The sequence below is a fragment of the Simochromis diagramma genome, unplaced genomic scaffold (genome assembly GCF_900408965.1).
Source record: "Simochromis diagramma unplaced genomic scaffold, fSimDia1.1 OVJJ01000079.1, whole genome shotgun sequence".
Lineage (NCBI taxonomy): Eukaryota > Metazoa > Chordata > Actinopteri > Cichliformes > Cichlidae > Simochromis > Simochromis diagramma.
This window is the reverse complement of record NW_024387075.1, coordinates 74,406-102,185: the sequence shown is the minus strand read 5'-3', so window position 1 is coordinate 102,185 and position 27,780 is coordinate 74,406. Positions and strand designations below refer to the sequence as shown.

Sequence of the window (27,780 nt, the reverse complement as noted above, 5' to 3'; positions counted from 1 at the left end):
ATAATAGGAAACTAATAGGAAACTGTAATTAGGTATCTAAATATGAGATAAGATAAGATATTATGACAAAGCTGAAATGTAAATAAAAACATACACACATACAGTCTTCTAACAGCATATTAAGATCGTACACTGTATTCTGCAGCAGAAAACAATGTTTATACTAGAGTAAATATAAAATATTTGTATCTTCAGCTTGTGAGATTTTGCTGTGAAGTTGGTTTATATATAAATTTGCCCGTCCATGGTCTTAAAAATCCTCCTACACCACTGAGAACACAAATATACAATCAGTATGAGCTGGCATAGCTACATTACCCACAGACAAAAATAAACTAGGACTGCTTATTGACTCCGTGCTGCATGTCTGATGCTGACATTGATCACTGCCATCAGTCTGTGCGTCATGCAAGTCAGTATTAACTAATTAAAAAGGCTTCCAGACTAATTGAACAATACTGTAAAGTAAAGCTTAACAAAATTGAATTATATTTTTCATACATGAGCTGAGACCTGCATTGTTATTAATATTTCTTTTGGAATCCCATTGGATCTTCTTTTCACAGCCACATTTCTTCAGAGTTCCTTTTGGTTGGTTGAAATGTGATGTACACTCTGCGGGGATACTTTAATGATAGACACTCCAATCAACCTCAAGGTTATAACCACATATTAAGTTGTAGACTACCTAGGGTCTCTGACCCTTTGGGTCACCGACTGGGAACTTCTCAGCACATCCTTTATTCTCTGGCACTGAGAAATGCACAGTGGTTCCTTTGGGTCAGGCTTCAGTGTGTCCCTGCAGCACTTTCAGTAGTTTTAACTGATGGAGTCAATTTGTGGCAAAGAGAACTCTGTCGCTCTAACTGTTGTGCGAGGGAGTTCTGTGAGCTATCTCAGTAAACACAAACTTCACATACAATGCCTATGATTTACTTTGTTACACATACAGTAACGAATTACAAAAACTTACTGAACTTGAGTAGAATTTTCAGGTATTTGTACTTTACTTGAGTAGTTTTTTTTCTGACAACATTTTACTTTTACACCCTACATTTTAAAATAAATATCTGTACGTTCTACTTCTTAACAGACTTGTTACTTTTGTTTTAAAACATTTGACAGGGAGTTATTATTTTACGTCACTGCGGGCCTTCATACATCAAACCGATTTAAGCCTGAACAGTAACTCAAGACAGGCAGTCCTGTTCACCAGGGGAAAAGAGATGAAAGAGGCAAACCTGTGTGCCAAAGTCAGGGATTAAAGTGGTTTGTGCTTTCTTTTTTTCTGGCACAACACCGACACAACACAAGTACTTCAGCATCTAGCTAGCCTAACAGAAGAGGACAAAACAAAAATGGAGTGACATAGTTTTAGTGGCAGGTAATTTCACATACAACATTTTTATCAGCACAGCAAGCATCATCAAAAACATTGTTTGTGCGCAGTTTGTCTGCTGCTACTGCTTATTTCACAGGGAGAGAAAAGTCAGAGAGCTAAATTCATTCAGAGATGGAGATAAGAAAGACAGGACAGGAGAGGAAGAAGAGAGATAAGGACTACAGCTATTTCCTCATTAGGATTTGATAAACCAGAAGTTTAAAGCTTACATGATGTCTTCATGTTTTTAAATTATAATTTCTATACTTTTATTGTACATGACAATAAAGGTCTATTTGATTCTAAATCAGATATTGGGTCTGTACATGTTACACGTTTTTTTCATATTGTGAAACAAGCTGCAACAAAAACTGAGGTAGACTAACCCTAACTGTGTTATTTAATTTCATTAGAAATTAATGTGAGTTGTGATGCTTTTCTTTTCCCCACTCTGAGCCATTAGAACTGATTTTAGGTTTCCTGCACCTGCTGAATCTCACTTTAACCCCTGACTGTACTCATTTTTAGAGGCAAAATCAGCCTCGACAATGTAAGCAACAGAAAACAGAGCTATTTTATTTTATTTCCTTCTTTTTCTCTTCTCATAATCGATTCAAGCTGAATACATTTATTAGAATTAAAAATGAGACTGAAACATGTTTTTTGTTCCCTCTACTGATATTATTTTATCATTACATTAATACAGCACAGAGTTCAGTTAACTTTGCACAAAAATAGGTAGTAGAAACACTCTCCAAAGAGCTACTTTTATTACTTTGAGTTCATTTCAGAGCCGGTACTTGTTTACTTTAGTATAGAAGTTGAATCCATACTTCAGCTTTCACTGGAGTATTTTTTAACACTAGTATCTGTACTTCTGTTTAAGTACATATTCTGTACTTTTGTGCTTTCTGGATGTGATCTTAACGTAATGTTTTTGTTTCCTAAAGCTAACCTAAGAGAAATAAACAGAATAATTTAGACAACTATTTACATAAGTTAAATGCTAAAAGATCTCTGAAGCAAAGCGGTTGATTGCAGTAGTTATATTTAGCACTTGCAGGTTTGTTTAATGCAGATCACACCCAGTACAATTTTGAAATATATTGCCAACTCAAACTCATTCAGTTTTTTCTTGGCTTTCAGGGGTCTCAGTGGGCTCTGCTGGCTCTGCGCCCAGCTTGCTGGCCTCCGTCTTGCTGCCCTTTTTGGAGGTTCGGTTGGGGGTGCCATTCAGGACGTTCTCCGAGTTCTGCAGAGTCTGAAAATGCTTCCTGGAGCCCAGCAGGGAGGGGTTGTTAACCAGTGTGTACATCAGCTGCCAGCGAGAGCGAATCCTTTGACTGCTGTTCGCCTTGCTTGGCTTATTCTCCTGAATCCCTGAAAGCATGAAGGAGGAGCAGGCTGAGGGCAGAATGAGACAGCAAACCAAGGGGCTGAATATGCTTAGTGTCATGTATCAATGTATGCATGACGTATTTTGAAAACAGTGGCTAAGAAATTGCTACAACCCCATATAGCAGCATAAGCATGCTTCGTGTGTGTGTCACTGAAAAGAACACATTGTGGAGAAACACTCAAAGCCTTCTGTATTTGGCAGCTCTGTGGGTTTAGAAATTTTAGTCAGTAAAAGCTACACAACTAAATATCCATCCATCTATCTTCATCCGCTTTGTCCGGGGCCGGGTCGCGGGGGCAGCAGCCTAAGCAAAGAGGCCCAGACCTCCCTCTCCCCAGCCACCTCCTCCATCTTATCCGGGGGAATACCAAGGCGTTCCCAGGCCAGCCGAGAGATATAATCTCTCCAGCGTGTCCTGGGTCTGCCCCGGGGCCTCCTCCCGGTGGGACATGCCTGGAACACCTCACCCAGGAGGCGCCCAGGGGGCATCCTTGTCAGATGCCCGAACCACCTCAGCTGGCTCCTTTCAATGTGGAGCAGCAGCTGCTCTACTCTGAGCCCCTCCCGGATGGCCGAACTTCTCACCCTATCTCTAAGGGAGAGGCCAGCCACCCTTCGGAGGAAGCTCATTTCTGCCGCTTGTATCCGCGATCTCGTTCTTTCGGTCACTACCCACAGCTCGTGGCCATAGGTGAGGGTAGGGACGTAGATCGACCGGTAAATTGAGAGCTTCGATTTTACACTCAGCTCCCTCTTCACCACGACGGACCGGTGCAGCATCTGCATTACTGCAGCTGCAGCCCCAATCCGTCTGTCGATCTCCGGCTCCCTTCTCCCATCACTCGCGAACAAGACCCCGAGATACTTGAACTCCTCCACTTGGGGCAGGAACTCATCCCCGACCCGGAGTGGGCACTCCACCCTTTTCCGGCTGAGAACCATGGCCTCAGATTTGGAGGTGCTGATCCTCATTCCCGCTGCTTCACACTCGGCTGCGAACCGCTCCAGTGCGAGCTGGAGGCCCTCACCCGATGAAGCCAACAGAACCACATCATCTGCAAAAATCAGAGATGAGATTCTGAGGCCACCAAAGCGAAAGCCCTCCGCCACTTGGCTGCGCCTAGAAATCCTGTCCATAAAAATTATGAACAGAACCGGAGACAAAGGGCAGCCCTGGCGGAGCCCATCACCCACCGGGAACGAGTCCGACTTATTGCCGGCAATGCGAACCAAGCTCTTGCAACGGTTGTATAGGGATCGAATGGCCCGTAGCAATGGGCCAGACACCCCATATTCCCGCAACACCTCCCACAGGACACCCCGAGGGACACGGTCGAATGCCTTCTCCAAGTCCACAAAACACATGTAGACTGGTTGGGCAAACTCCCATGCACCCTCAAGTATCCTGGAGAGGATAAAGAGCTGGTCCAGTGTTCCGCGACCAGGACGAAAACCGCATTGTTCCTCCTGTATCCGAGGTTCGACTAACGGACCAACTCTCCTTTCCAGCACCCTGGCATAGACTTTCCCAGGGAGGCTGAGGAGTGTGATCCCCCTGTAGTTGGAACACACCCTCCGGTCCCCTTTCTTGAAGATGGGGACCACCACCCCGGTCTGCCAGTCCACAGGTACTGCCCCTGATCTCCACGCAACATTGCAGAGGCGTGTCAACCAGGACAGCCTTACAACGTCCAGAGCCTTCAGGAACTCGGGGCGGACCTCATCAACACCAGGGGCTCTGCCACCAAGGAGTTGTTTAACTGCCTCAGTGACCTCGCCCCCGGAAATTGGCGGGTCATTCCCCTCATCCCCAGACTCTGCTTCCTCCTCGGAAGACGTGTCAGTGGGATTAAGGAGGTCCTCGAAGTATTCCTTCCACCGCCTGACAATTTTCTCAGTCGACGTCAGCAGCGCTCCGCCAGCGCTATACACAGTGCAGGTAGAGCACCGCTTTCCCCTCCTGAGATGTCTGACGGTTTACCAGAATCTCTTCGAGGCAGTCCGAAAGTCTTTTTCCATGGCCTCTCCGAACTCCTCCCACACCCGAGTTTTTGCTTCAGCCACTGCCCGAGCCGCATTCCGCTTGGCCTGTCGATACCTGTCGGCTGCCTCCGGAGTCCCACAGGCTAACCAAGCCCGATAGGACTCCTTCTTCAGCCTGATGGCTCCCTTCACCTCTGGTGTCCACCATTTGGTTCGGGGATTACCACCACGGCAGGCACCAACCACCTTGCGGCCGCAGCTCAATGCAGCAGCTTCGGCAATGGAGACACTGAACATGGTCCATTCGGACTCAATGTCCCCTGTCTCCCTCGGAATGCTGTTGAAGCTCTGCCGGAGGTGTGCGTTGAAGATCTCGCGGACTGGGGCCTCTGCTAGACGTTCCCAGCACACCCTCACTACGCGTTTAGGTGCACCAGGTCTGTCCAGCGTCTTCCCCCGCCACCTGATCCAACTCACCACCAGGTGGTGATCAGTTGACAGCTCAGCCCCTCTCTTTACCCGAGTGTCCAGAACATATGGTCGCAGGTCTGCTGATACGATTACAAAATCGATCATCGACCTACGGCCTAGAGCGTCCTGGTGCCACGTGCACTTGTGGACACTCTTATGTTCGAACAGGGTGTTCGTTATGGCCAAACTGTGATTAGCACAGAAGTCCAATAACAGAGCACCGCTCGGGTTCAGATCAGGGAGGCCGTTCCTCCCAATCACGCCCCTCCAGGTCACGTTACCCACGTGAGCATTGAAGTCTCCCAGCAGGACAACAGAGTCTCCAGGTGGAGCACCCTCCAGCACCCCCCCCCCCCCCCCCCCCCCCCCCCACAGGGACTCTAAGAAGGCTGGGTACTCTGAACTGCCACTCGGCGCATAAGCGCAGATGACAGTCAGGACCCGTTCCCCGACCCTAAGGCGCAGGGAACAAACCCTCTCGTCCACCGGGAAAAACCCCAACGTACCGGCAGCAAGCCGAGGGGATATTAGGATACCCACCCCAGCCCGCCGCCTCTCACCAGGGGCAACTCCAGACTGAGACAGAGTCCAGCCCCTCTCCAAGAGACTGGTTCCAGAGCCCAAGCCATGTGTAGAGGTGAGCCCGACTATACCTAGCCGGTACCTCTCAACCTCACGCACTAACTCAGGCTCCTTCCCCACCAGAGAGGTGACATTCCATGTCCCTATTGCCAGTCTTGGCAGCCGGGGGTCAGTCCGCCAGGGCCTCCGCTCCTGGCCGCCACCCGGCACACAATGCACCCGACCCCTATGGCGCCTCCTGCGGGTGGTGGGCCTGCGGGAGGATGGGCCCATGTCTCCTCTTCGGGCTGTGCCCGGCCGGGCCCCATGGACTAAGGCCCGGCCACCAGACGCTCGCCCTCGGGCACCCTCCCCGGGCCTGGCTCCAGGGCGGGGCCCCGGTAACCCTATCCCGGGCAGGGTAAACTGTTCCCTCGATGTCCTTTTCATAAGGGTCTTATGAATCGCTCTTTGTCTGGTCCCTCACCCAACTAAATATCCATTTTGATATTTGTCATTACAAGCATATTCATCTGAGAGTCAGCAACTTATAATATAATGTAGAGAAAAGTGGATTTAATGAAAACACAATGGTCCTGTGCTAATTTTGGCATGCCATTCTAAAGTGATAAATGTTGCTCTTTCCTGTAAGCTAAATTTTTTTATCATTTATACTAACAATGTTACACAATTGCAACATGCAGTAGTAATAATCATAAAGTGAGGATTGCCAGGATGCAGATTTCAGCATGGCAGCATAATAAGCAGAAATGCTAAATAATAAACATATTATTATGATTGGACCACAGCATTAGCAGTAGCAATTAGCTGAGTCTACGGTAAAAGCTCTTCCTGACAGTGAAGATAATTAAGCTGGACAGTGTAGAGCTGAGCTTGACATGTTGAGAGTAACACATTGTGGCCTTCAGCACAGAAGTTAAACCACGGCTGTATTAAAAGAATAAGTCATCACTGCTTAATTTTTTCCAATTGTGATCATTCTAGGTATTACAACAACTCCCTCTCCTGCCCACAACGCATTTTTTTCATAAAGCACTATTATTACATTCTTATTAAATACTTAATGTTCAATATGTTTTAAATGTAGTGGCACAAAAGCTGGACTGTGTTTGCGTGTGTGTGTGTGAGAGAGAGAGGATGTTTGTCTTTATGTGTTTCCAGTTTAGGATTTCTACCTTCCTCTGCATCTTGTATTTTCTGTCCAGCTCTCCCACCCCCAACCATCATGTCCAGCAGCAGCCCACAGAAAGCCTTCATCACCGGGTGCGACTGACTGACCTCCACCTTCAGGAAGTGTGTGTAGTAGCAGTAGGCTAAATAGAGTCAAAGGTCACAGAGTAGAATTTAAATCAGACTGTCTGAAAAATGCAATTGAATACTTTTGTTATTATCATCAAGTCATTCAAGATGATTAAAATTAGTAACAGTGTTACTGTACATAAAGGATGTGTTCACAAAGGTCTATATAGCCTATTCCTCAATACTCCAGGATCCCATTGTTCTAGACAAATTGAATGAATCGTACCTGGGTCATAGGACTCTGCTGTGCGATGCAGCAGACTGACATCAATACGACCAAGATGGATGATGTTGTACAAAGCTGTTATTACTATTCTCCATATGGCAACAACCAGCCCCACCACGGTGTTGATTAGGAACAGCAGGTACGTCAGGAGGAACAGACTCTCTCTGAAAAGCATCATGGAGGAGACTGTGAGACAAAACTGAGTGTAAACATGAAGTTAATTACATTAGCAATACAAAGCCTGTGACAGAGCTTGTGACCCTGAAAGTGCTGACCTCTGATGAGTGGAGGCTTCACATTTTTAAATGAAGTAATAACAAATAAACAACAACAAATAAAGGATTCTGAGTTGCATTGTGGGAAATGGTATTTGAGGTTGGACCATAATAGGTCTTAAAACTCAAGAAATCTCAACCCTTTCAGCTAGATTTGTTCTTTGTTCTCCAACTTTATGCCTCAGTACAAAATTAAATAAAACCACTCATTATTCTTTAACAATCTATATAAATTAAATAATGTCTTTGTATTAAATGGATGTTTTTGAATCAGTTTTCAGCCTAAAGCTAAAACTACTCAACAGAAACTCTCTGAGGCCCCCTCTCCCACAAAACAAAGACCCCAGTGTCCTCAGAAGTAGTTGCATGTCTCTAATTAACAAGTTGAATCCCAGTGAGAAAGTATTCATGTTGTAATCTACTTAATCTACTTTAGTATTTTTTGACGATACAGATACAAAGCCTTCAGTACTAATAGTTGGAAAACCATTTATTTATTTATTCAGTTCTTTGTAATTTAAAGACATCATTTATGCTGTAAAAGAGCTAAACTAAATAACTGACACTTGTTACTAATAATTAAACAGTTTCATCCTCAGAATTGCATTGCATTTTTATTAGTATCAAACAAAAATAAAATTACAACTAGTAATTAAAATGTCTAAGTAATAAACAAAACCTAATTAAACTGCATTCCAACAAATGAGTGGGACTAAACAAACACACCTGTTGTTCAGGTCTCTTGTGCCGGCTTTTTGTTTGATGAAAGCAAACTTAGCAGTCACATGCTGAAGCCCTGTAACCAGTATCAGTGTGACCCAGGCCGGCCTGAGACATCACAAAGGTGGAAAATGAAAGTGTTTTGAATCATTGATTCATGAAAAGAGAAAAAAGGAAAGAGCTATATGAATCGTTGCTGACTCACCATGCCTTTCCTGCAATTTCAAAGACAATGATGTTACGGCCGTAAAACACTGGGATAATGATCAAAAACACCAGGAACAAGAAGCAGATGAAAAACACAATGGTCTGGATAGCCATTCCTGCAGAGTTAACACAGAAACAGGCCACTTTGAATATTAAAAGCATTTCTAAAAGTATTTTTTTTCCTTAAGCCCTTAAGCCTTTTTTAAATGGCCAGCACTACAGGTTTTATCAAGCATCACTCACAAGAATTTGCGAAGCTGGATTACTACATAGTTAGTACTTTAGTAAACTACAATGAGTGCATTCATGGTAATAAGGGAACATGCCATCCAGATCAACAGCCTGTCTTTTTTAGTTGTAGTTCTTTTCTTCGGACAAAAAACTTTTTGAGAGACAATCCCCATTAAAAGGACAAGTCAAAAGGTTTTTTTTTTTCTTTTCATGATGTGGTATTTTCCAGCATTATTCTTAAAACTAAAGTCAGTGATGCAGTTTATTCAAGCTTTACCAAGGCTGACGATTGCAGCCTGGTATCCCGTCAAGCCCATCCAACAGACAACACCTGGTCTAGACGGATGCATGGTTTTCTGGTTGTTGCAAAGCTTGTAAATGTCTCCCTTATACAGTCCTCTTAGGTTTGATCTGAAACACATTGAGCCAGTGACACATCAGGTTCAGACAGGAAGGCCTGTCTGAGAAAAATCTAGAGAAAAATAAGTAACAAAGTTGAAATACTTATCATCAGGCAACAATGAGAAGTCTGGCAATATTGGGGTTAGACTATAATCAGTATTCAGAATAAGTAAACTTTTCATGGAGAAAATAGAGTTTCCTTTAACCAATCCCTCCAGTCTCTGAGGATTTACTGCACATACCTGTGGAGAACCATGGACCTCATGAGCATAATAAGGCTGACCAAGCAAGACAGGGTCATCGCACAGAGGTAGCATACTAACAAGCAAATGATGCAAAAGAAAAAACAAATTAGTCTTACTTTAAAACAAAAATACTTTGGTATTTTGTTACAGGGACAGCAAACAGACCCACATACCTTCCAGCAGCCATGTGTAAAAAGTTACAATTCTAACAACCTCCATCCTGTCATCTGATAACACAATCCCAAAACCCAGTAACAAGAAGGCGATATTTTCATCAATACCAGCACGAACAATGTGGAGAGTGGGCACCACCAGGACAACTATCAAGAGTGCGGTCTGTAGGGTGAAACAGGCAATGGTGAATGTAAAACAAATGAACCAAGATGGTATGACATTTTAAAATAGGTAAAGGTATTATTGGCTTATTTAAGCTCACATGGTGTATAGCCACACAGGTAACAAAAGATGATACCGCCAGCTTCAGTGGAAAACGAAACACTGAAAGGAAAAATGATCAAGTAGGTTACTGCAGCATTTCCAATATGTCAGATATGCAGAAGAAGTTAAGTCAGCGTTACATAAAAAATATATCTGTATGAGAACACTCACCTTTTTCAGGAATATAAATGTAACCCTTAATCACCTCCAGAATTCTCTCTGCAAGCGCTGGTTTGTCAGATGCTGACGAACTACAAGAGAACAAGTCGTGAGAGCTGCAAACTACATGAATGCGATTTATATTTAATTTATTTAACTTATTTACTTATGTATTGCTGATATCTGCAACTGAATTGCAAGTTCCCTTTCAAGCCTCCCCCAGTACCTCACTATGGGAAGAGCCCTCCGGTATGATCCATCAGATAATCAGAATCAGAATAATCTCTCATATCCCCCTTGGTTTTCAGAGAATCTGGGTTACGCTAGTAACCAAACATTTTCTACAGTAACAATTCAAGGCCACAAGCTCCATTGCAACACTGTACTATATTTCCTCCTATTTTGGTTCACATCTCACTCTTCCAGTAAGTATTTATTTAATAAATGCTTAAAAAATATCTTTAAATAATTAAAATTTCAACAAGGATATTAACGTAATTGTTTATTTATGCATATTACAGTTCTCAAAATTAAAAAACCTTGTCTATAAAATAATTTAGAAAATACTACCTTTGATCTTGATTAGATTAATCCACTGTTCTCATTTTTTTTGCTCACACAACAAAGACAAAGAAAACAAACTTGAGCTGATTCAGAATTACACAGTCAGACTGATCGTCAGGTAAAGTTGAATAAATATCCAAATCCCATTTTGCAATGATCATTTCGGTTATAGAGGTTTATCCCCCGAAATATACAGTAAACCTTCTGTAAGCACCTTAATTGTTCAATGGCCTGTTGAAGATAAACAAAGATAACACTTCATCTTTTTTAATTCAGCATTTTCTTTATTTTTTAAAAACTGTCACTTGCTTTTGGCCTGTCTTTATATAATAAACTTCACTCATACTTCTTTAATTGCACGTAAACTTCTTTGTACCTTGTTTTGAAAATAACTTTGTTCTTCCTCTTCTTCCTATCAGTCTTAACAGTAACCTGGATCTTTAAGGTGAATTTGGTTGTTTTAATTATCCTAATTTTATCACCTTTGAAGGTGCAAGCAAATATAGGTAATCCACAGTTTTAACATGCTTTTACTTTGAATGAAAATCATGCATACATGTGGTGAGACGTGGTAAATTTCAACATATTTGTGGGTTTAAAGGATTATACACCATTACACAATTGAAGCCAGTAGGAATCTCACTTTTAAAAAACACACAAAAAATAATAATTTTGGCATGTGGCTTGAAAGTGCAATTAATTTGATTTGCATGAAGCTAGAGAAGCAAATGATCAGTTGATTTAATATCAAATGCTAGACTCCACTAATCTCATTTTTGAAGTTACTCCAAAAGAGCGATTATTTTAGCTTATAACTTGTGGAGCCTGGGCTCTGAACCAGTGACAGTCAGCTAATACAATGTAGAAACAAAAGAATATTCTGAAAGGAAAATCTTTAGCAAATACTACTCTATAAATATCTATTAAAAATAAACCTACAAACATTATCAAGCCTTTGTCACATATTACATTCTGAAACTGAGAAGTCAGAAAATGATCACACTGCAACAAAGTAAGCTGCTAGCTCACTGTAATGGCACAGTTAATGGAACTGGAACTGAACACATTAAAGTCAGCAGCAAAACTGCCAATGAGCAAGCTTTCATTATAAATTTTGTCGTCTTCATTGAAATATGACCCCGACCTCTATCATGTTTTTTTTGTGTCACCACTCTGAGTCTAATAAAATAAATCACTCTTTAATCTCTGCTCACCTGGCAGTTGAGGACTTTTTCTTGAGAAGTAACTTCACATAGTTGGTGTAGTAGCTGCTGTCAAGGTCCTGTGAGCAAAAACATTTTAAGGTGTCAGTATTTCAGAACATAACTACAAGTTTAATTTCCTTCATAACTCTGTAATTTCAATGTTACCAATTAGTGTTTGTTGGGGATTTAATCTGCTTTTGAAGTATAAGTCTTGAATTAATATATTTGAAGGTGGGAAAATGTCACCTCTCCCGTCATAATCTGCTGAAGGACACAGGGTTAAACCTGTTCTTTTTCTGCACAAGCTGCTCATTGTAATCACAGTTCTGTTTTACATAATTGAACTATGTTACGTACTTATTCATGTGCACCAGCCACAGCCAGAGATAAATATCATACATTTTTAGAATGTTGAAATTTAGAATGTTTGTGTATTCTGACTTTTCTCACCTCGTCCGTCTTTGGTCCTTTCACAAACAGCAAAGGGAACTGAATGCAGAGATATGCAAGGCAGGCCAGCTGAGGCAGACTTGCGAGTAGAGCATAGTATTTATAGATCTGTAAACAAATAAAATATGCTGTCCTTTAAAGTATCAGTTCCTTCAATTGTAACGTGATGTATTTTATACAAACCCAAAATTATATAAAATTATCAGTTACTAAAGGACTTACTTAATGACAAATCACAAAAGTTAAACAACTATAACCAGACTTGGCTGTTCCCATCTTGTTTGGGTTTTATTTCTTCCAGCTTTTGCACTGTTTTCAAACTTTTTAACTAGACTAGCTTATGTCTGCTACAACTAGAAGCAAGATCAACACTGTACAAGCATGTCATGAAAGTGAAACATGGAAAGGAAAATCTTTGGGATTGGTTGAGTTGTTGCCACAGTAGCTTGTTCATGCACCTCAAAATCTACCATGAGGTTGCATAGCAACAAATGTCTTTAAATTCAGCAGATATTTGAAATCTGTGAAGGATTTTTTATACCAAGTCTGACGTTGAAAACAGAAGGGCAACATAAACTTTTAAAGAAAGTATTCTTCTCAGATATGAAATTCATTTGTTTCCCTTAAACATTATACATCAGTATTTTTTTTTGTTGGTATTTTACCTCTGGAGTCTTTGGACAGTCAAATTTCTGCCACACCAGGACTCCAAAGTGAGTGAAGGAGAGCAGTGTCCCAAACACATAACCTGCTTTGCGCTGCAGAGTTCCACATACCAACAGAGGATAATACAGGATTGGGTAATAAAATATGGCGATTATCTTCATGTACTCTGGAAAAAAAGGACCCAAAAAAAGACAGGGCATATCAGTTCCTAAAATGAAACCTCTAATCTAATCAGTATAGACAAAATGGAAAAACAAGGACTCTCTAGAATCCTCCACATGAATAATCTGATTTTTAATAATAAAGGGATAATAATAAAGGCAGTGTATGTTCAAAAACCACTGACTGGCATGATAATCAAACCACCATATAACTGAAGCAATTACAATCTTCATTGCAACTAAAGAACAAACAAGCATTCAGATGTCTACCTTTATTATCTGCTAGAGTATCTTTGGAGAAAGGCAGAGGGTCTGGGGTGATCACCAGCATTGCCAGCTTGCTGAACACCAGTCCAAAAACAGCCATAACCACTCCTTTTTTCTGAGTCTGATCCAGGAAGTTGGCTGGACTGTGAGATCACACAGGGAGGCTCAGATAACATGAGACAAATGTGCAGTTAAATTTGTATTTACCAAATTTACCTGAAGATGCTTGAGGATCCTCTTGCGAAACCCTGGCAGAATTTATTTTTCCTGGTGAGACCTGCCAGGATTAACATGATCACCAGCTAGATGGAAGGACAAGATTTTAGATCTTCCGTTACGCGTCATACAGTTAATGCCACATCAGTGATTGTCATTATATACTAATATAGTAAAGTAGTATAGTTTTTTTAAATTAAATGCTGGAAACGTAATTTTAGGCTAGCTTGTTCTAAAAAGTTTCCTTTTGTCAAAAGCTGCCCCAAAATGTTGGCAGATTCATAAAAAAAGACTGTTTGTAACACACTTGTAAACAAGTGTAATCGAATGCTTCCTTGAAATGATAGGACAATCTGATTAAGACAGGATTATGACATTCGTTTCAGGTACAAATGGTGAACTGCAAACGTTATTCTTAATATGCTGTCGTGTCACTAAATGATAAGGCTTTACTGTGCCCCCTATCTTTCAGGGCTAAGTTGTATTTGATTGCGTTTATCAGAGCCTTTGCCAGCTCCAGGAGCTCATTAAAACTTCAACTTTCTAAAATAACACAGCACTGTAGATATGTCAGGAACTGACCTATAAGTCAGAAGAACCTCAAATAAATAACCTTGTTTGGTAGAAAACATATTTCATGACCCACCTCTAATAGTTTTTCAGATTGTTTACCGTACAATGAAATTGGGTCGTGTCCATTCTATACACAGTAGAAGGATTTTTATGACTGAGTCAGTTGTGTTCATTCGTAATTGGTTGAAGGCTAAATGACAGTAAAAGTCCCTAAATGGCATATCCTTTGGGAGCAAAGACAACTGACGGATTCCTGGAAAATGCACCAAAGGATGTACTGGGAAATGAACCGCTCTCATCCTCTTATGTTCCACTTAAAAGGAGAATAGTTTAAATGTTCAAGCTGTGTTGGCAGCAGACATTCAAATCTATAATTTTATCTGATACTACATAAAAATTTCTTGGCTTGTGAGTCAGAGCTGACCCCTGCTTGTTATGTTTGTTTGCAAAAAGCTATCTTAAGACTAAGATGACTAGCGGATTACATTGGTGACAATGTCCACTTTTTTATACAGTCTATAATTGCAATAAACTGCTTAAGCTATGCATTCCCAAGAAACTACAAAGTTATCAGTGTTTCTCTTGTTCATTCTGCCTTACTGTAGAAACAAGCAGTGTTGGGTGTAACAGATTAAAAAGTAACACATTACTGTAGTCACACTACATTTTCAGCAACACAGTAATGTAGCATGTTACTGAACTAAATTCAGTCATTTCATTACAGTTTAAATTTTGCCACTGCTTGTGTTATAAACTGCGTTCTTCAGTCATTTGCACACAGGTGGATTAAAAAAAACATCTAACAAATGTTTTTTTTCTGTGCACTTATTAAAGTATTCAGATTCTGATTCTGATTCTGATTCTGATTCGCGCCACAATCAGCCAATTTCAGTTCTTGTGCAGGAGGAAAAAAGCTTGTGGGGTGATACAGCCTTTGAGGAGTGGATATGCATCCTCTTATTTTTTTTTATTGCATTTTAATGAGTAGTGTAATGAATTACTAATGAATTACTAAGTAATGAATCACAAAGAAAGTAATTAATTGCATTGCATTACTTATAAGAAAAGTAAAGAGTAATATATAATACTTTACTTTTTAAAGTTGCATCTCCTTAGACACCTTTTAAATTATAAAGGGACTTATTTTAGCCTAACACAACAACAATTTGCAGTTATACATTAATGAAGCAAAGCTATAAATACTACATTTCATTGTGCTACTACAGTAGCCTATAGGTCCGATAAATTAATGCATTATTAGCATTATTTCCCATATGATCATAACTTAGATGGTGATAAGTTAAAGAAAAAAAAGCAACACTCAGTGACTTGAGTAAGGTGTTGTGTCACCATGTACAACCAGAACAACGTCAGTGCACTGTAATATTGATTCTCCACGTCTGTGGATCTGTACTGGATTAAGAAGAACATCATTCTTCTAAATTATTCCCTCTTTTGGTGTTTGGAATATGGTGATGGAGAGTGCTAATGTGTTCAACAAGTTTGATATTATGCTGTATTTTAAGTGATCCCAATTTATCTGCAGTAACCCAACAAAACAACCCCCCGCCCTTAAGAGAGTAGTCAGGTCCAAGTATACTTACTGATATCGATAATATGCATATATGGAAGAGCTTGTCATCTGCTGTCGGGTCACATGGTAAAATAACTCTGCGACAAAAAGAAAATAAAGAATAAAACCATCATTAAAAAATGTGCAAAGTAAGCCTAAAACAAATCAAACCACCACATCTCAGCACTTTTCTGACCTTGTTGATGTACCAGGACCCAACCTGTGAAAATAATCAATGCTTATGGCCCCATTTGACACCTTTGACTCAACTTTTTTATACTCACTCTTTGGGTGGTTTTGTAGGCTCTGCGTTGTTTGAGTACCAGTCTGAATAGTCATAATAGGAATATTGAAAAGGCTCAACTCCCTCTTTGCTCTGATTCATTGCAGCTGTTTAATCAAGTCATACAGGTGAAGCAGGACAAATAAGGATCCAGAGGACTCCTCCTGGTCCAGCTCCAGTCAGCAGTCTGTTGGTGCTGCTGCAACGTGTCAGGACAGCTTGGCCCAAGAACCCCAACACATTCCAGTCCAGCTAATAACTAAACGCAGCAGATTAAGGGCTGCACAGAAGGGAGGGAGAGTGGAGCAAGGTTTAACATTCACGTGAAATGAAGCAAGTGGAGGAACAAATGTTTTAAACCTTGCCACTTAATCATTTAAAAGTGATTCATAGAATAACATTTGGTCAAAGACAATGTAGCATCACGTTTAGGGATTTAATTAACAGTCAAGTTAACAAAAAAAAATGCATTGTTGAGTTTGGTGGTGCAGATATTTAAATGGTTCGTAAGTAATAAGTCTGAGTCCAGTAAATTCTTCACATCTGGCCGGTACCATTTCTACAGTGAAACATGCTAAAGTTGTATTATCCAATGGGAGTGTTAATCAATAACAAGACTACAGTCAGGAGCCATGTATTAGGCACAATCGCTCTTCAGCACAAATATGAATTCAGCCAGTCACATGGGAGAAACATCAAACTGAGCATCAAATTAGGTTGTCGTTTGGTTGTTGCCAGACAGACTGGTCCAGCTATTGCTGCTCATCTAATGGGACATCTCATGATCTTCACCTACGACTCTATGGGTTTGTCATTCAGATTAAGTAATGTTATTTTTGCACAGCAAATGGCACCAACCTGTTTGCCTCCCTCCGCTTGTTACTTAACAGACTAATCTTTTAAGATGAAAATCTCTCACTGAAACAGAGGCAACCTTTGTGTGAACGAGTGACAGAAAGGTGAAAATGAGAATGGGACACGTTACGTAAGGACCTCAACTTAAAGTTTTATGAAATAAAAATGAGACAGAAAGAAACCATGTGACGAGCATCCAGTACCGCTGCAGAGGACGAACACTAACAACAGACCTTCACCTTCTCCAAACTGCAGCTGAAGCAGGACTTTATGATGATTTCCAGTGCTCATGCTGTGTATCTTAAAAGAAAATTTAATAGCACCATTTGAGTCAAAGCATATTTTGCTGGGAAATCTGGTGCCTGTGGGAGCTGAAAGTGTTTTAATCTGGACTGGTGAGTTTCCGTCATAAGGCTGCAGAGGGCCAGCTGATCTGATCCAAAGACTGGGACTGTAAGGGCCTGGCACTGGATCCAGATGGCTCAAATGCTGCTATTTCAACATAGAAAAATCACCACAGATGTGCTGGATGCTGTTCTTAACTTCTTAAACTCCAGACTTCAAGCTCAGTTTCAGCTTAGAATGAAAAATATTTGTGTTAAAATAAGAGTTTTCAGTTGCTTGCCTTTGTAAGCAACTGAAAACTCTTTCAATTCAGCTTACAAGCATAAAAAAACAAGTTTGATGTCTCTATGAAATGCAGCAGGGGTCCACTTCCTCTCCTCTGCTGTGTCTCTTTGATAGTGGCAGTGTGTTTGAATCAAAAGGTAAAGAAATACTGACTGACGTTTCTTATCAAGCTGACATTTGGCTGAGGTACACCAACGCTCATTTAAACCACATAGAACTCATCATTTCAAACCTCATTTCAAGGTGGAATTTACTTCATTTTAATAATACTGTTATAAGGTCACTGTGTAGATGGAAATGTGAAGACACGTGGTACAGAGTGTAAAGATCCTACTACTTCTTGATGTAGTCAGGTGTCTGACTACAGTCTGGTCAAAATAATTTTTTTGTTTGTTTACCTTTTAAATATTGGATGTTAAAAGGGAGTTTTTCCTTCCCACTGTCGCCAAGGTGCTTGCTCATAGGGGGTCATATGATTGTTGGGTTTTTCTCTGTATCTATGAAGCGCCTTGAGGTGACTTTTGTTGTGATTTGGCGCTATATAAATAAAATTGAATTGAATTGAATTGAATTGACAGTCAGAGGCATAGAAATACATGGGAGTATACATATACTTATATATTCAAATGTGTATTTGTATTTTGAATTTAATTCTTTTCACAAAAAAGACAAAATACATTAAGCAGAAATAACATAATAGTGAGCAGTTACAGCATGATAACTGATGATAAGTTGTAACTGTTACTTTCTGTGACCCGTGTTTCAGTCATGTGTCCATGTTTGTTTTGTCTAAGTGTGAGGTTCCTGTGTTATTTTGAAGGTCCTCTTATCCTGTGTGCATTGTTTTCAGTTTAACTGCTTTTGTTTCCTCTTCCTTTATTGACTGTATACCAGCTGTATCTCAGTCCATCCTTCAGAGGCCGCATTTGAAGGCCGATTAGGTCATAGCGACGCAACGTAATTCGAAGGCTGCTCCAAATGCAGCCGACAAATGCGTCCTTCAATTTCCCGGATTTCAAGGATAGGTTGGGTGTATCCTTCCTGGCCCAACCTATCCCAGAATTCAAAGCACGGCCCAGCCAATTCCAGTTTCCAACAATGGTGGCAGCTACTTAGTTGTAAAATTACTCTTATTACTTTATTAATTAAATTATTATTCCTAATATTTCCATAATAATATAAAAATACTTTTCAAATGGCGAAGAAGTGCGGCTAACGAGTTTGAAATATTACTCTTTCTGGGTCACAAAATAAACTTTTAACATATTTTCAGGCAAGAATGTAGGTGTGTAAACTGCAAAAATTTCTTGACATCACATATTTGCAAAAGTGCTCCAACGTTTTCTGAGATGTCTGTTACTCACCAGCTCGATAGCTGACCGGGTGGCCAAGGCTCACTAGAGCCGGTGAGAACACCGGACTCCCGGCACAGCGTTTTCAGACCCTGCGCGGTCTTTCACTACTCAGGTTAAACGTGATATATAAGTCACTTAGATAACTTAAAAATGTTATTGTTTGGCTTTTTTCAGTGTTCTATTTGTTCCTGAGTAAATCGGTTTGGCTGAGATTAAAGTTATAGTTTTCATACAGCTGAATAAACATCAAACAGAAAACTGATTAAACAGAAAACTGATTAAACAGTGTGAGATGGTAGCGAATTTACTCCAATGTCCTGTTATATTTTAGATAGCAAGGAGCAGACGGCTCAGTTTATTAAACTCCACCGAGACATCTGGCGAGGCAAATCTGAAGGCTAGACCATCCCACTTCACAGCCTCGCTTCCGGCCTTCTCGGTCTTCGGAGGATCTGGCCCATGTAGACCGCGAAGGCCGGGTCCTCCGAAGACTGCAGCCCCTGAAGTGAGACACAGCTATTGTCTCTGTGTCCCTTTGCCCTTTGTTGTGTTGTCCCTCATTCCCGCTTGCTGAGTGTCCTCATGTTCCAAGTGTCTCCTGTAGTTTCCTAGTTAGCAAATTCCTAGTCTCTCCCTAGTTAAGTTCTTTTCTATTTTTGATCCTTGTGAGTCCAGCACAAAAAGCTGTATCTTGAGCTCAGTGGCGATTCTGATTCCTGCACATTGGCTCCTAATCTTGTCAGTAACACAGCAATATATACCTGTCAAAAAGCTGCAAAAGAATTCAGAAGCATTTCTGTCCCGTATTTGCAGACAGTTTGGACTGACCGAAATCTGTCAGTCCAAACTGTCAGTGTGTGTTCTGCAACATTCACACTAAAAATTGAGTGAAAATGGTTCATCTGGAGTAAAAAAAGTGAAAAAGTAAAAAGTGTTTTTGCTTCTACCAGCAGTCTTAAAGATGTCTCACCAATGTTTTTTGGTTTTGGTTTTTACGTTGGTTGTCACTGAGAAAGTGGGTGGAAAGGTGCCACACACATGATGCTGTCATTCCAACACGCCAAAATAATGAAGTTTCACTTAAGGCTGAATGACAATGTTTTCAAATGACTCCACAGCTGTATTTAAGAGAAGCAATAAGAAAATTGATACAGTTAATGCTTAACACAAAGACATAAAGGGAAATGTCACTCTCCACGTCTGTGGAAAGCAGTAATGCTGATACGCCAGTATAAGCATTAGTCTTACTCACACTTTGCTTAATTTTCATAATTCTAATTTAAATAGGAGGTACAGATTAAAGGGGCTCAACTTACATCTTAGTCATCTTTTTTATTATATTTATTGTGTGTGAGAGGGTGTTGAAGAATCTGTGTATTAACCAGACAGAAGAGGGCACTGTTTCATGGGTTCGGTGCAAGCTCTTAGTAACATAGCAAGTATACTGAAAACATTCCTGCTCCATAGAATTAAAGCAACAGGTATATTTTAGATTTTTTCTTCTTTGTTTTTACTTTTTCAAGGCGTAACAACATAAATACAACAGTCACATTAACATCAGCAGGGCCACACACACTTTACCAAACAAATTACACTATTACCAAACAAAGTATTTTTATTGAAACAAACAACAACAACAAAACTAGTATGACCATAACTTCAAATCAGAGACTCTTGATATAATACAAAGAAAACGCATTATGACAAAAACTGAACTGCATTTTCTTCTTTGTCAAATTAACTGATGTGGAGGTGACAAAAGAAGACAACAAACAACAGCATGCAGAATCTCTTGTATATATACAAAACAAATATCTGTCAGTCATCATCCCATCCAAAGCAGGACATTACTGATGACTGCATGGGTTTCTCTGTGATTCTTTTAGTTTTTGAACATGTCACACAGCAATTTCTCCATGGGAGTGTTTCCAATGGTTCTGTGGAAGAACAGCAGCTCTATCCGCTCAGAATTCACAAAGCGCAGAGAGGGAAGGAGAAGAAGCAGCTTTCCGAACCTAAACACAAAGATCATAATAAAATTAAGGCCATGTCAAATAATTTAAAGCAAAAGCCTTTCACATTGTAGAATCAGTTAAAAAGAGAAATCAGTTTTTTATATAAAACCTCAAATTAAGGATGCTTGTCATGAAACAGAATGAAGGAATGAAGGTTACTTTCAAATCCAGAAATCAACTTTTAAACATAATAAAGAACAAAAATTCTGTGTTTTGTTATAAACACACTGGAGTTTTGTTTTGTGTTTTGTCATTTTGTTCCATTGAATTGGTGACCTTTATCAGGTAGGTTGTTACCTGGCTGGTTGGCTAGGGTAGTGTGACCGTATGTGTTGTCCCAGCATGACTTGCGACTGATCCTGCAGGTTCTCCACTTGTTCTGGATCTTTCAAACCTCGAGTCTCTGTGAAGCAGAAGAAATACTTTATGGAATTTTTGCTTTCTAGGGAAAACTGTTCCTGACAAAAATTGTATAACATTCCATGTAATAAAAAAAAATGACTCTATAATTTTGATGTACCATACTGATGGGCATCATAATTATAAAGTGATGATATGATTACTAAATGACATGTATGGTAATATAGTGATCTTAATTAAATAAAACACACTGAGGGAAATTTTAGCCTCTGCGTGGTGCTTATCTCTTGAAAACAATGACAGTGGACATAGCTAAGTACTGTGATCATGTTAAAGGTAATCTGCCAGATTGTAGACAAGCAACTGAATAGTGTTTTGTTCCTCACCTGGCTTGAAGAGCACAATGGCCTTCAGGCAGGCGAACTCGGTAGGATCAACAGCGAGGGCCTTGAAGCGGCTGAAGACCTCCTGTAGGAGGCGCAGGTCCAGGCTAGTGTAGCTGGTTTTTCCCTGCATGCCAGGGCAGAGGTCTGGCAAAGACAGCAGTGGGCAGCTGTCTAGTGGCAAAGACCACTGGATGGCGCAGAGGAGGAAGAGTTCACTCCATGCTTCCTCCAACAGGATGACCTGGTGAAGAAGAAAAACCAGAAACTGAATATGCACCCCTGTACTCAGCTTCACCTTCGACCCAAAGAAATCACAAAGAAAAACTATAGATGCTCATTCCTGACATTCCCTTTTATTGCAGAGCCAATCACATTGTAATGTTGTCAAACAGGAATGGGACCACTAATTCAGTGTTCACTTACTTATTTATAGTCAGACAGTATTTGTGGTACTATTAACTGTCATATTGTCATTTCATGATGCTGAATGTGCTTTGTGGTCATTGTGGCCATGTCATGAATGTCATGAACATGAAGTTACATCAACATATGTAATCCTGTAAGCACATAATGACATCGGTATTTGGAATTTACAGATAAAAATAAGAATTTCTGTCTTTTTCTGTCATTGTCGCATATAAAGATAAATCATGATTCAATATATTTTTAGATATAAAAGAGACATCTGCATTTTATATTTTTTATATCTGTAACTTTAATTTGTCTTTTATCATTATACTTTTTTTTCTAACAAGAATAGAGGTCAATTTTAACCTATTAAAAATAGTTCCAAAGCAAAGTGAAAAAGTTTATAGAGACTATCTTAAAAAACAAACAAACAAAAAAAACCTCACTTTCAGCTTACCTGGTCTCTGAAGGGCAGGTTGGAGAAAACGGGCAGGTTCTTGGCCCATTTCACGGACATGAAGAGAAGCCTTGCTGAGGTCTCGTATACATTTTCAGAACCAGACGGGTACAAAGCCATGTGGTACTCTGAAGACGCCCGCTCTGGTTCATTGCTGGTCACATCTATGTTTTCATCAACTGAAACAGAAAAGATGAGCTCAGAATCAAGAGTGCAGAGGAAACAAAACCAACTTGTTGCATAGACAGATGAAACTAAACTTCAGGTAGTTGTGATGTGCTTCAGCTCAGGTTAGATTAGACTTTATTACTATGTAATAAAGTCATAAAATTTGAGCTCCAGCTGAAAGTCAGCAGATGCTCATATGGACAAAAAAAAGTCTCTCTAAGACTAAAGAACATGTCATCATAGTTTCACATGTTAGCATTTTGTACATGCTACTACTTGCCTGATGTTTGCTAAATAGTAACTTTAAAATATTAAATTGAATTAGAAGAATATTTAACCAGAGTTGCAAATTTGGTTAGCTAGTAAAGATTTTTGATCACTCCAGAATGGGATTGATCATCATGGTGATCTCATCATGCTCCGGTAAGTGGAGATGTAACCATGACAGATTTGAAATCAACCCCACCTTCTTCACTGCCCACCTGATAACACCCTCTTATGCTCTGCTTTTTGTACTGAACCCCACTCATTTGCGTTTTACCCAAGAATATGTGTTTTCTAACCATCATTTCCCCTGCAAGTCCTAATGTGAAGGAGAAAGCTTCACCTTAAATTTACAGCAAAAACCTTTCATTTGACAACTGTTGCTCACCATCCTCAGGCTCCAACTTGGCACAGGTCTCAGCTGTCATGAGGCTTGCCATAAAGCGGTGGTTGTTCTGGGGACTGATGCAGCGCTGGGTTGCAACAGAGGAAGTGATGGACATGGAGGAGGTGATGTGGGGCCACGTGATGACAGACCCATTGGAGGATGATGAAGAAGATGAGGAAGAGGAGGAGGAGGAAGAGGAGGTGGGTTCCCGTGTGGTGGCCAGGTGCTCCTTCTCCGGGTCCACATCGATGGAGTCCAGGCGGACCTGAGCTGTGCTGCGGGGCTGCCGCTCGTTCTGAACCGCTGCAGGGGGGAGACAGAAAGGCACAACCTGTTATCTAAGGTGATAATACAGGAATGATTTTAACCGCTCACAGGTTCATGTTTGAGTTCCACTGGACACCAATCAGTTTAATGAAGCTCATGAATGCTAAAACGACTCACCGTCCTTATTCATGCCCGCCTGCAGGCACTTTTTCAGCCGACATGCCTGGCACTGGTTACGATGAGCCTTGTCCACTGGACACATGCCTGTACCGGCCTGGCACCTGTTAACCAACAGTCATGCATTTTAAAGGGAGAGTCCACTCAAAATGACAAAATAACATTCACTTATTTTCTTGTGGCTTACAGAATATTGAAAGCAGTAAGAACATATTAATTACTAAAGATCAGCTATTAGAATGTATATGGAAAATGTCCGAATTCTGAGTAAACCAGTGTGGTTAAGTCCTTAATTTTAACCTGCCATTCATCAAAAGAAAAATATCAAAAGTGAAAAGAAAGGTTTTGGGTTCTACTTTTAATCACAGATGGAATTAAAGGTGTACTAATACCCCGGGGGGGGATTTTAATATATATTTATTAAAGCTATTTGTGTTTTACTTACTTTTACTTCTCTTAGTTACTTTCTGTCAATATTATTATTATTATTATTATTATTATTATATTTGAGTGCAAAAAGTGCATTTTTTTTTCATTCACACTGACTTGTGCTGCTACAATTTTTTTTTTAATCTGAAAGGCATTTACTTATACAGTAATAGGAAACACTTTAATTTACAATAATAGTTGGCAAAATATGGGGTTTGTAGAGGCTAAAACCAGAGTTTATATTCCTTTCACCTTGAATATTGACTATTTTAAATAGATGAGGAAACGTCACACGATGAAGCTGGAATAACTGTCTACAGCTGAGTTTCCTCTTGCCTGTAAATGAGTCTCCTCCTCACACTGCGCTTGAAGAAGCCGCTGCAGCCGTTGCAGGCGTAGATGCCGTAGTGTTTCCCGCTGCTGGTGTCTCCACACACTTTGCAGACCAGAGCTGGGCTCAGAGCTTTGCCCGGTGCAGGACTCTTGGCTGTGAGTCAAAAACAGTCACAGAGTAGGTCGGTTATTGCCACTCATTAGGGCTGGTATTGTTTCATACATGTGCCTGCCATCTGTACAGTCAGCTCTGTCTGCTGGTAGCAGGACAGTCTGTCTAAACACTCACAAAAATTGAATAAAATCCTTAACTATAATTTAAAAAAAGCATTGCTTGCTCATAATTATGTGTTTTTATGAGAGTTTTTAATGTTTTTGTGTTGGATTTCATTCATAATGCATGTTGAGTAAAGAATTTCAGGTGTTTCAAACTTTCATATTGTTTAAGTGCTAACTTTTCCTCCCTGTTACAGAGCCAAGTCAGTGTTACACTCTTCAGACTCCATTGGCAACTTGTTGTCGTTGGTGTGGAGCTCTTACCTCCCCTGCTGTCATCAGTTCCACCGCTGCCAGATGACTCTGTGGGGGAAGAGGATGGCATCATGGGTATCTTTGTAAGGTGATCCTCCATTATTTTTCTCTCAAAATATCTCCTCTAGTGATTGACGAAGGCAGATAAGAAAAAGTTTTGGTCCTCTTCTGCTCAGTTGCTTCAAATAAAAATACGTAGGGCCGCAGGGCCTCCGGTGGTCCCCGGTGGACAGATGGCAGGGTGAGCCCGTGCTGTGTGTTGCAACCTCTGCTGTGGTTGTTCAGATGAGCTGGGGTCCTGTCATGAGCTCCAGCTGACACTTGTTGCACGTGAACAGGTTGTGTGCGAGTGTGTGTTCCCTCCGATGTCTGTCACTGTCTGTGGGCTCTCCTCAGCAGCAGGTCCTCAAAAGGGAACCCGGGGGGTGGTGGAGGGGGTAGGATTAGCCCCAAGCGCTGTGTAAGCAGCATGCTTATTTGTCATCCTCTTAATCTTTACTGTTCATCTACTGATCAATCAGTCACATTGCCAGCACAATGGTGCTGCTCAGACATGGATCGTCATGAAGTCTGCAAACAAACAAACAAACAAGCAAACAAACAAAAAAGAATCAGCAATGACAACAAAATCTCCAGCTCTGTGCTAGAAGTCTTGTAACTGTAGACCAGTCCCCATCCAGGCACTCCTCCTTGTGTCTCCTCTGTCTACATCAGTCAACACTCCTCTTCAGTATCTGCATTTAAACGGACGATTACATGAGGCACACATTATTATATTTACCAGCATCTTCAATTTGTATTTCCCCTCCTTTTCTTTTCTTTTTTTTTTTTTGCCTCCTGAATTCCAGACCCATTTCCCCTTGCTGTATATTTGATCTGTGTGATTGCCTCCTATTCATAAAGACTCCCAGTGTTTGCAGAGGAGCTGCCTATTAACTCCCATTTCTACCCCTTTTTTTGTCAAACTGGAGATCATCCACTTCCTCAGGTTGCCAGGAGAGAAAGGTCACAGAGAGAATGATGGAGTTTTGGGGGGCTGATGTGATGGTCAGCACTAATTTGGCTCATTCATGAGGTTTTCCCATTTATTATTGAGAAGCTAGAATGATCATACATGTGGCATTTACATAAGCGGCAGTTTATTAGCCGGAGCAGGTATGAGATTGGATCTGGTGAGGAGGTGAGGAGAAGCGTGCAAAACTGAGGTAGGAAATATGAAACAAGCAACTTTCTTGTCATATTTAAATAAGACTGGGTTCTTGTTTTACCAAAATACCAGTAAGTTTATGGCTAAGAGAAAAGCTTTCTACATTATTTTATGATTAAGGTGCGAAAGGACTCAAAACCAAGAAAAGCAAACTATAAAATATTCTTTGCTAACATGATTTTTACATCAAACTAGAGATAAGAGATGGAAGGTTGCTGGAAAGTTTCAAATGTAAAATTCAGAACAGGTGTCAAACAATACTTCTATCTGTTAGTGCCATCATCATCGTCATCCCTTGACGCTTCAATGCCCTCGTGCCTCGCCGCTCATTTTCATCATTTGTCTCTTTGAACAGTTGAGCGGTTCAAGTGAAAGATGCAAATCTGGAGGGGACACAAGCTGCTGGGTCTCTGACATCTGCGTAGTGGCATCTGTACTCATTCACTGTTTGTTTGCTTTTTGTTCTGCGCTTGTAACGTGTGTGAATAACTGCGCTAACGACTGCTCTTAGATTGGACGTATGAACGCTTTAATTAATTTTGTTTTACACCATCTGACATAATCGCTTTAGAAAACAGCATCCTGCATATGCCAGCAAAATTCACAGTGTTCATTCGTGGTCTGTTTTGGCAGAATGATAAATCTAAGTCCAATGTTTGCTTGCATTTCAGCTCTGGTGTCTTAAGCTCCAATATATTACACACTCTTAACTAGCTAATAGCCAACTGTCTGCTTTTTATTACAGAGAAAATCACGTATGGTGTGTTTTTAGAGCTCTCTGACAAAAGGCTTCTTACTGGGACTGAGCTGAATAGAAAATAACTGCTAAAATAGACACACAGAAACACTCTGGAGATCTATGGATTCGCTTTCTGAGGACTTAAACAGGGTCATGGGTGACACTAAGGATCCTTTTCTTGAGTTTGTTTCTGTAAGTTTGTGAAATTTAACAACCTAACAATGCATTAAAATTTTTCAATAAACAAGTTAACACATATTTCAGATGAATTAATAAATATGCATTCAGTGGGGTGTGTTGAAGAATTTTACACATGACCTCTGTATTTCTGAAAACTTGCCATTAGCTATATTTTATTTAACTAAAAACAAGCTATGAAAACAATTTTTAAATAAATGTCATCACCAGTGTTGGGACTAACGCGTTAGTAAGTAACGCGTTACAGTAACTACGTTATTATTGTGGTAACGAGCACGGTAACTAGTTATTATGCCAAAATCAGGAACGCGTTAGTCGTTACTGGGATTTAGATAGGGTCGTTACTCGTTACTTCGTGTGGTGGCTATCGCGGAGCTTCCACAGATTCAGTAACATTAGCAAGTGGTGGAAGCCAGCTGGTGGATGAAGGAAAAGGGACGCAGAAGGAAAAGAGACCCGAGGCGGCCGCCGGTCCAAGTGTGAACTGAACTTCAGGTAAGAAGTTATGACCTGCAGTCTCTCTGGGTCAGATATAAATCAAGTTTAGGTGGAGTTTATTTTCGTTATTCTGACTTTTTCCGTACTGCGTGGTAGCTAGCATGACGGAGTTTCTATACAGCTGGGTGGGTGCTATGAA

At 40.5% G+C, this 27,780-nt stretch overlaps 2 protein-coding genes across 2 annotated transcripts; both read right to left on the bottom strand.

Annotated features, from left to right (window-relative positions):
• LOC120742218 (receptor for retinol uptake stra6-like) lies at window positions 1-16,187 on the bottom strand. Its single transcript, XM_040045395.1, has 17 exons — window positions 15,978-16,187; window positions 15,725-15,791; window positions 13,548-13,633; window positions 13,335-13,474; window positions 12,903-13,069; window positions 12,238-12,345; window positions 11,797-11,864; window positions 10,031-10,110; window positions 9,858-9,919; window positions 9,595-9,757; window positions 9,419-9,494; window positions 9,052-9,185; window positions 8,542-8,659; window positions 8,343-8,444; window positions 7,342-7,505; window positions 6,992-7,129; window positions 1-2,761 (listed from the first exon to the last, which is right to left on the bottom strand). The coding sequence occupies exons 1-17, from the start codon at window positions 16,076-16,078 to the stop codon at window positions 2,502-2,504; spliced, it is 2,034 nt and encodes a 677-aa protein (XP_039901329.1). The 5' UTR covers window positions 16,079-16,187; the 3' UTR covers window positions 1-2,501.
• A 3,893-nt stretch (window positions 16,188-20,080) lies between these two features.
• Window positions 20,081-27,021, bottom strand: LOC120742323 (photoreceptor-specific nuclear receptor-like). Its single transcript, XM_040045595.1, has 8 exons — window positions 25,009-27,021; window positions 24,472-24,622; window positions 23,707-23,810; window positions 23,263-23,565; window positions 22,443-22,621; window positions 21,578-21,818; window positions 21,129-21,234; window positions 20,081-20,831 (listed from the first exon to the last, which is right to left on the bottom strand). Exons 1-8 carry the CDS (start codon window positions 25,097-25,099, stop codon window positions 20,699-20,701), a joined length of 1,308 nt encoding a protein of 435 aa, XP_039901529.1. The 5' UTR covers window positions 25,100-27,021; the 3' UTR covers window positions 20,081-20,698.
• Window positions 27,022-27,780: the final 759 nt, after the last annotated feature.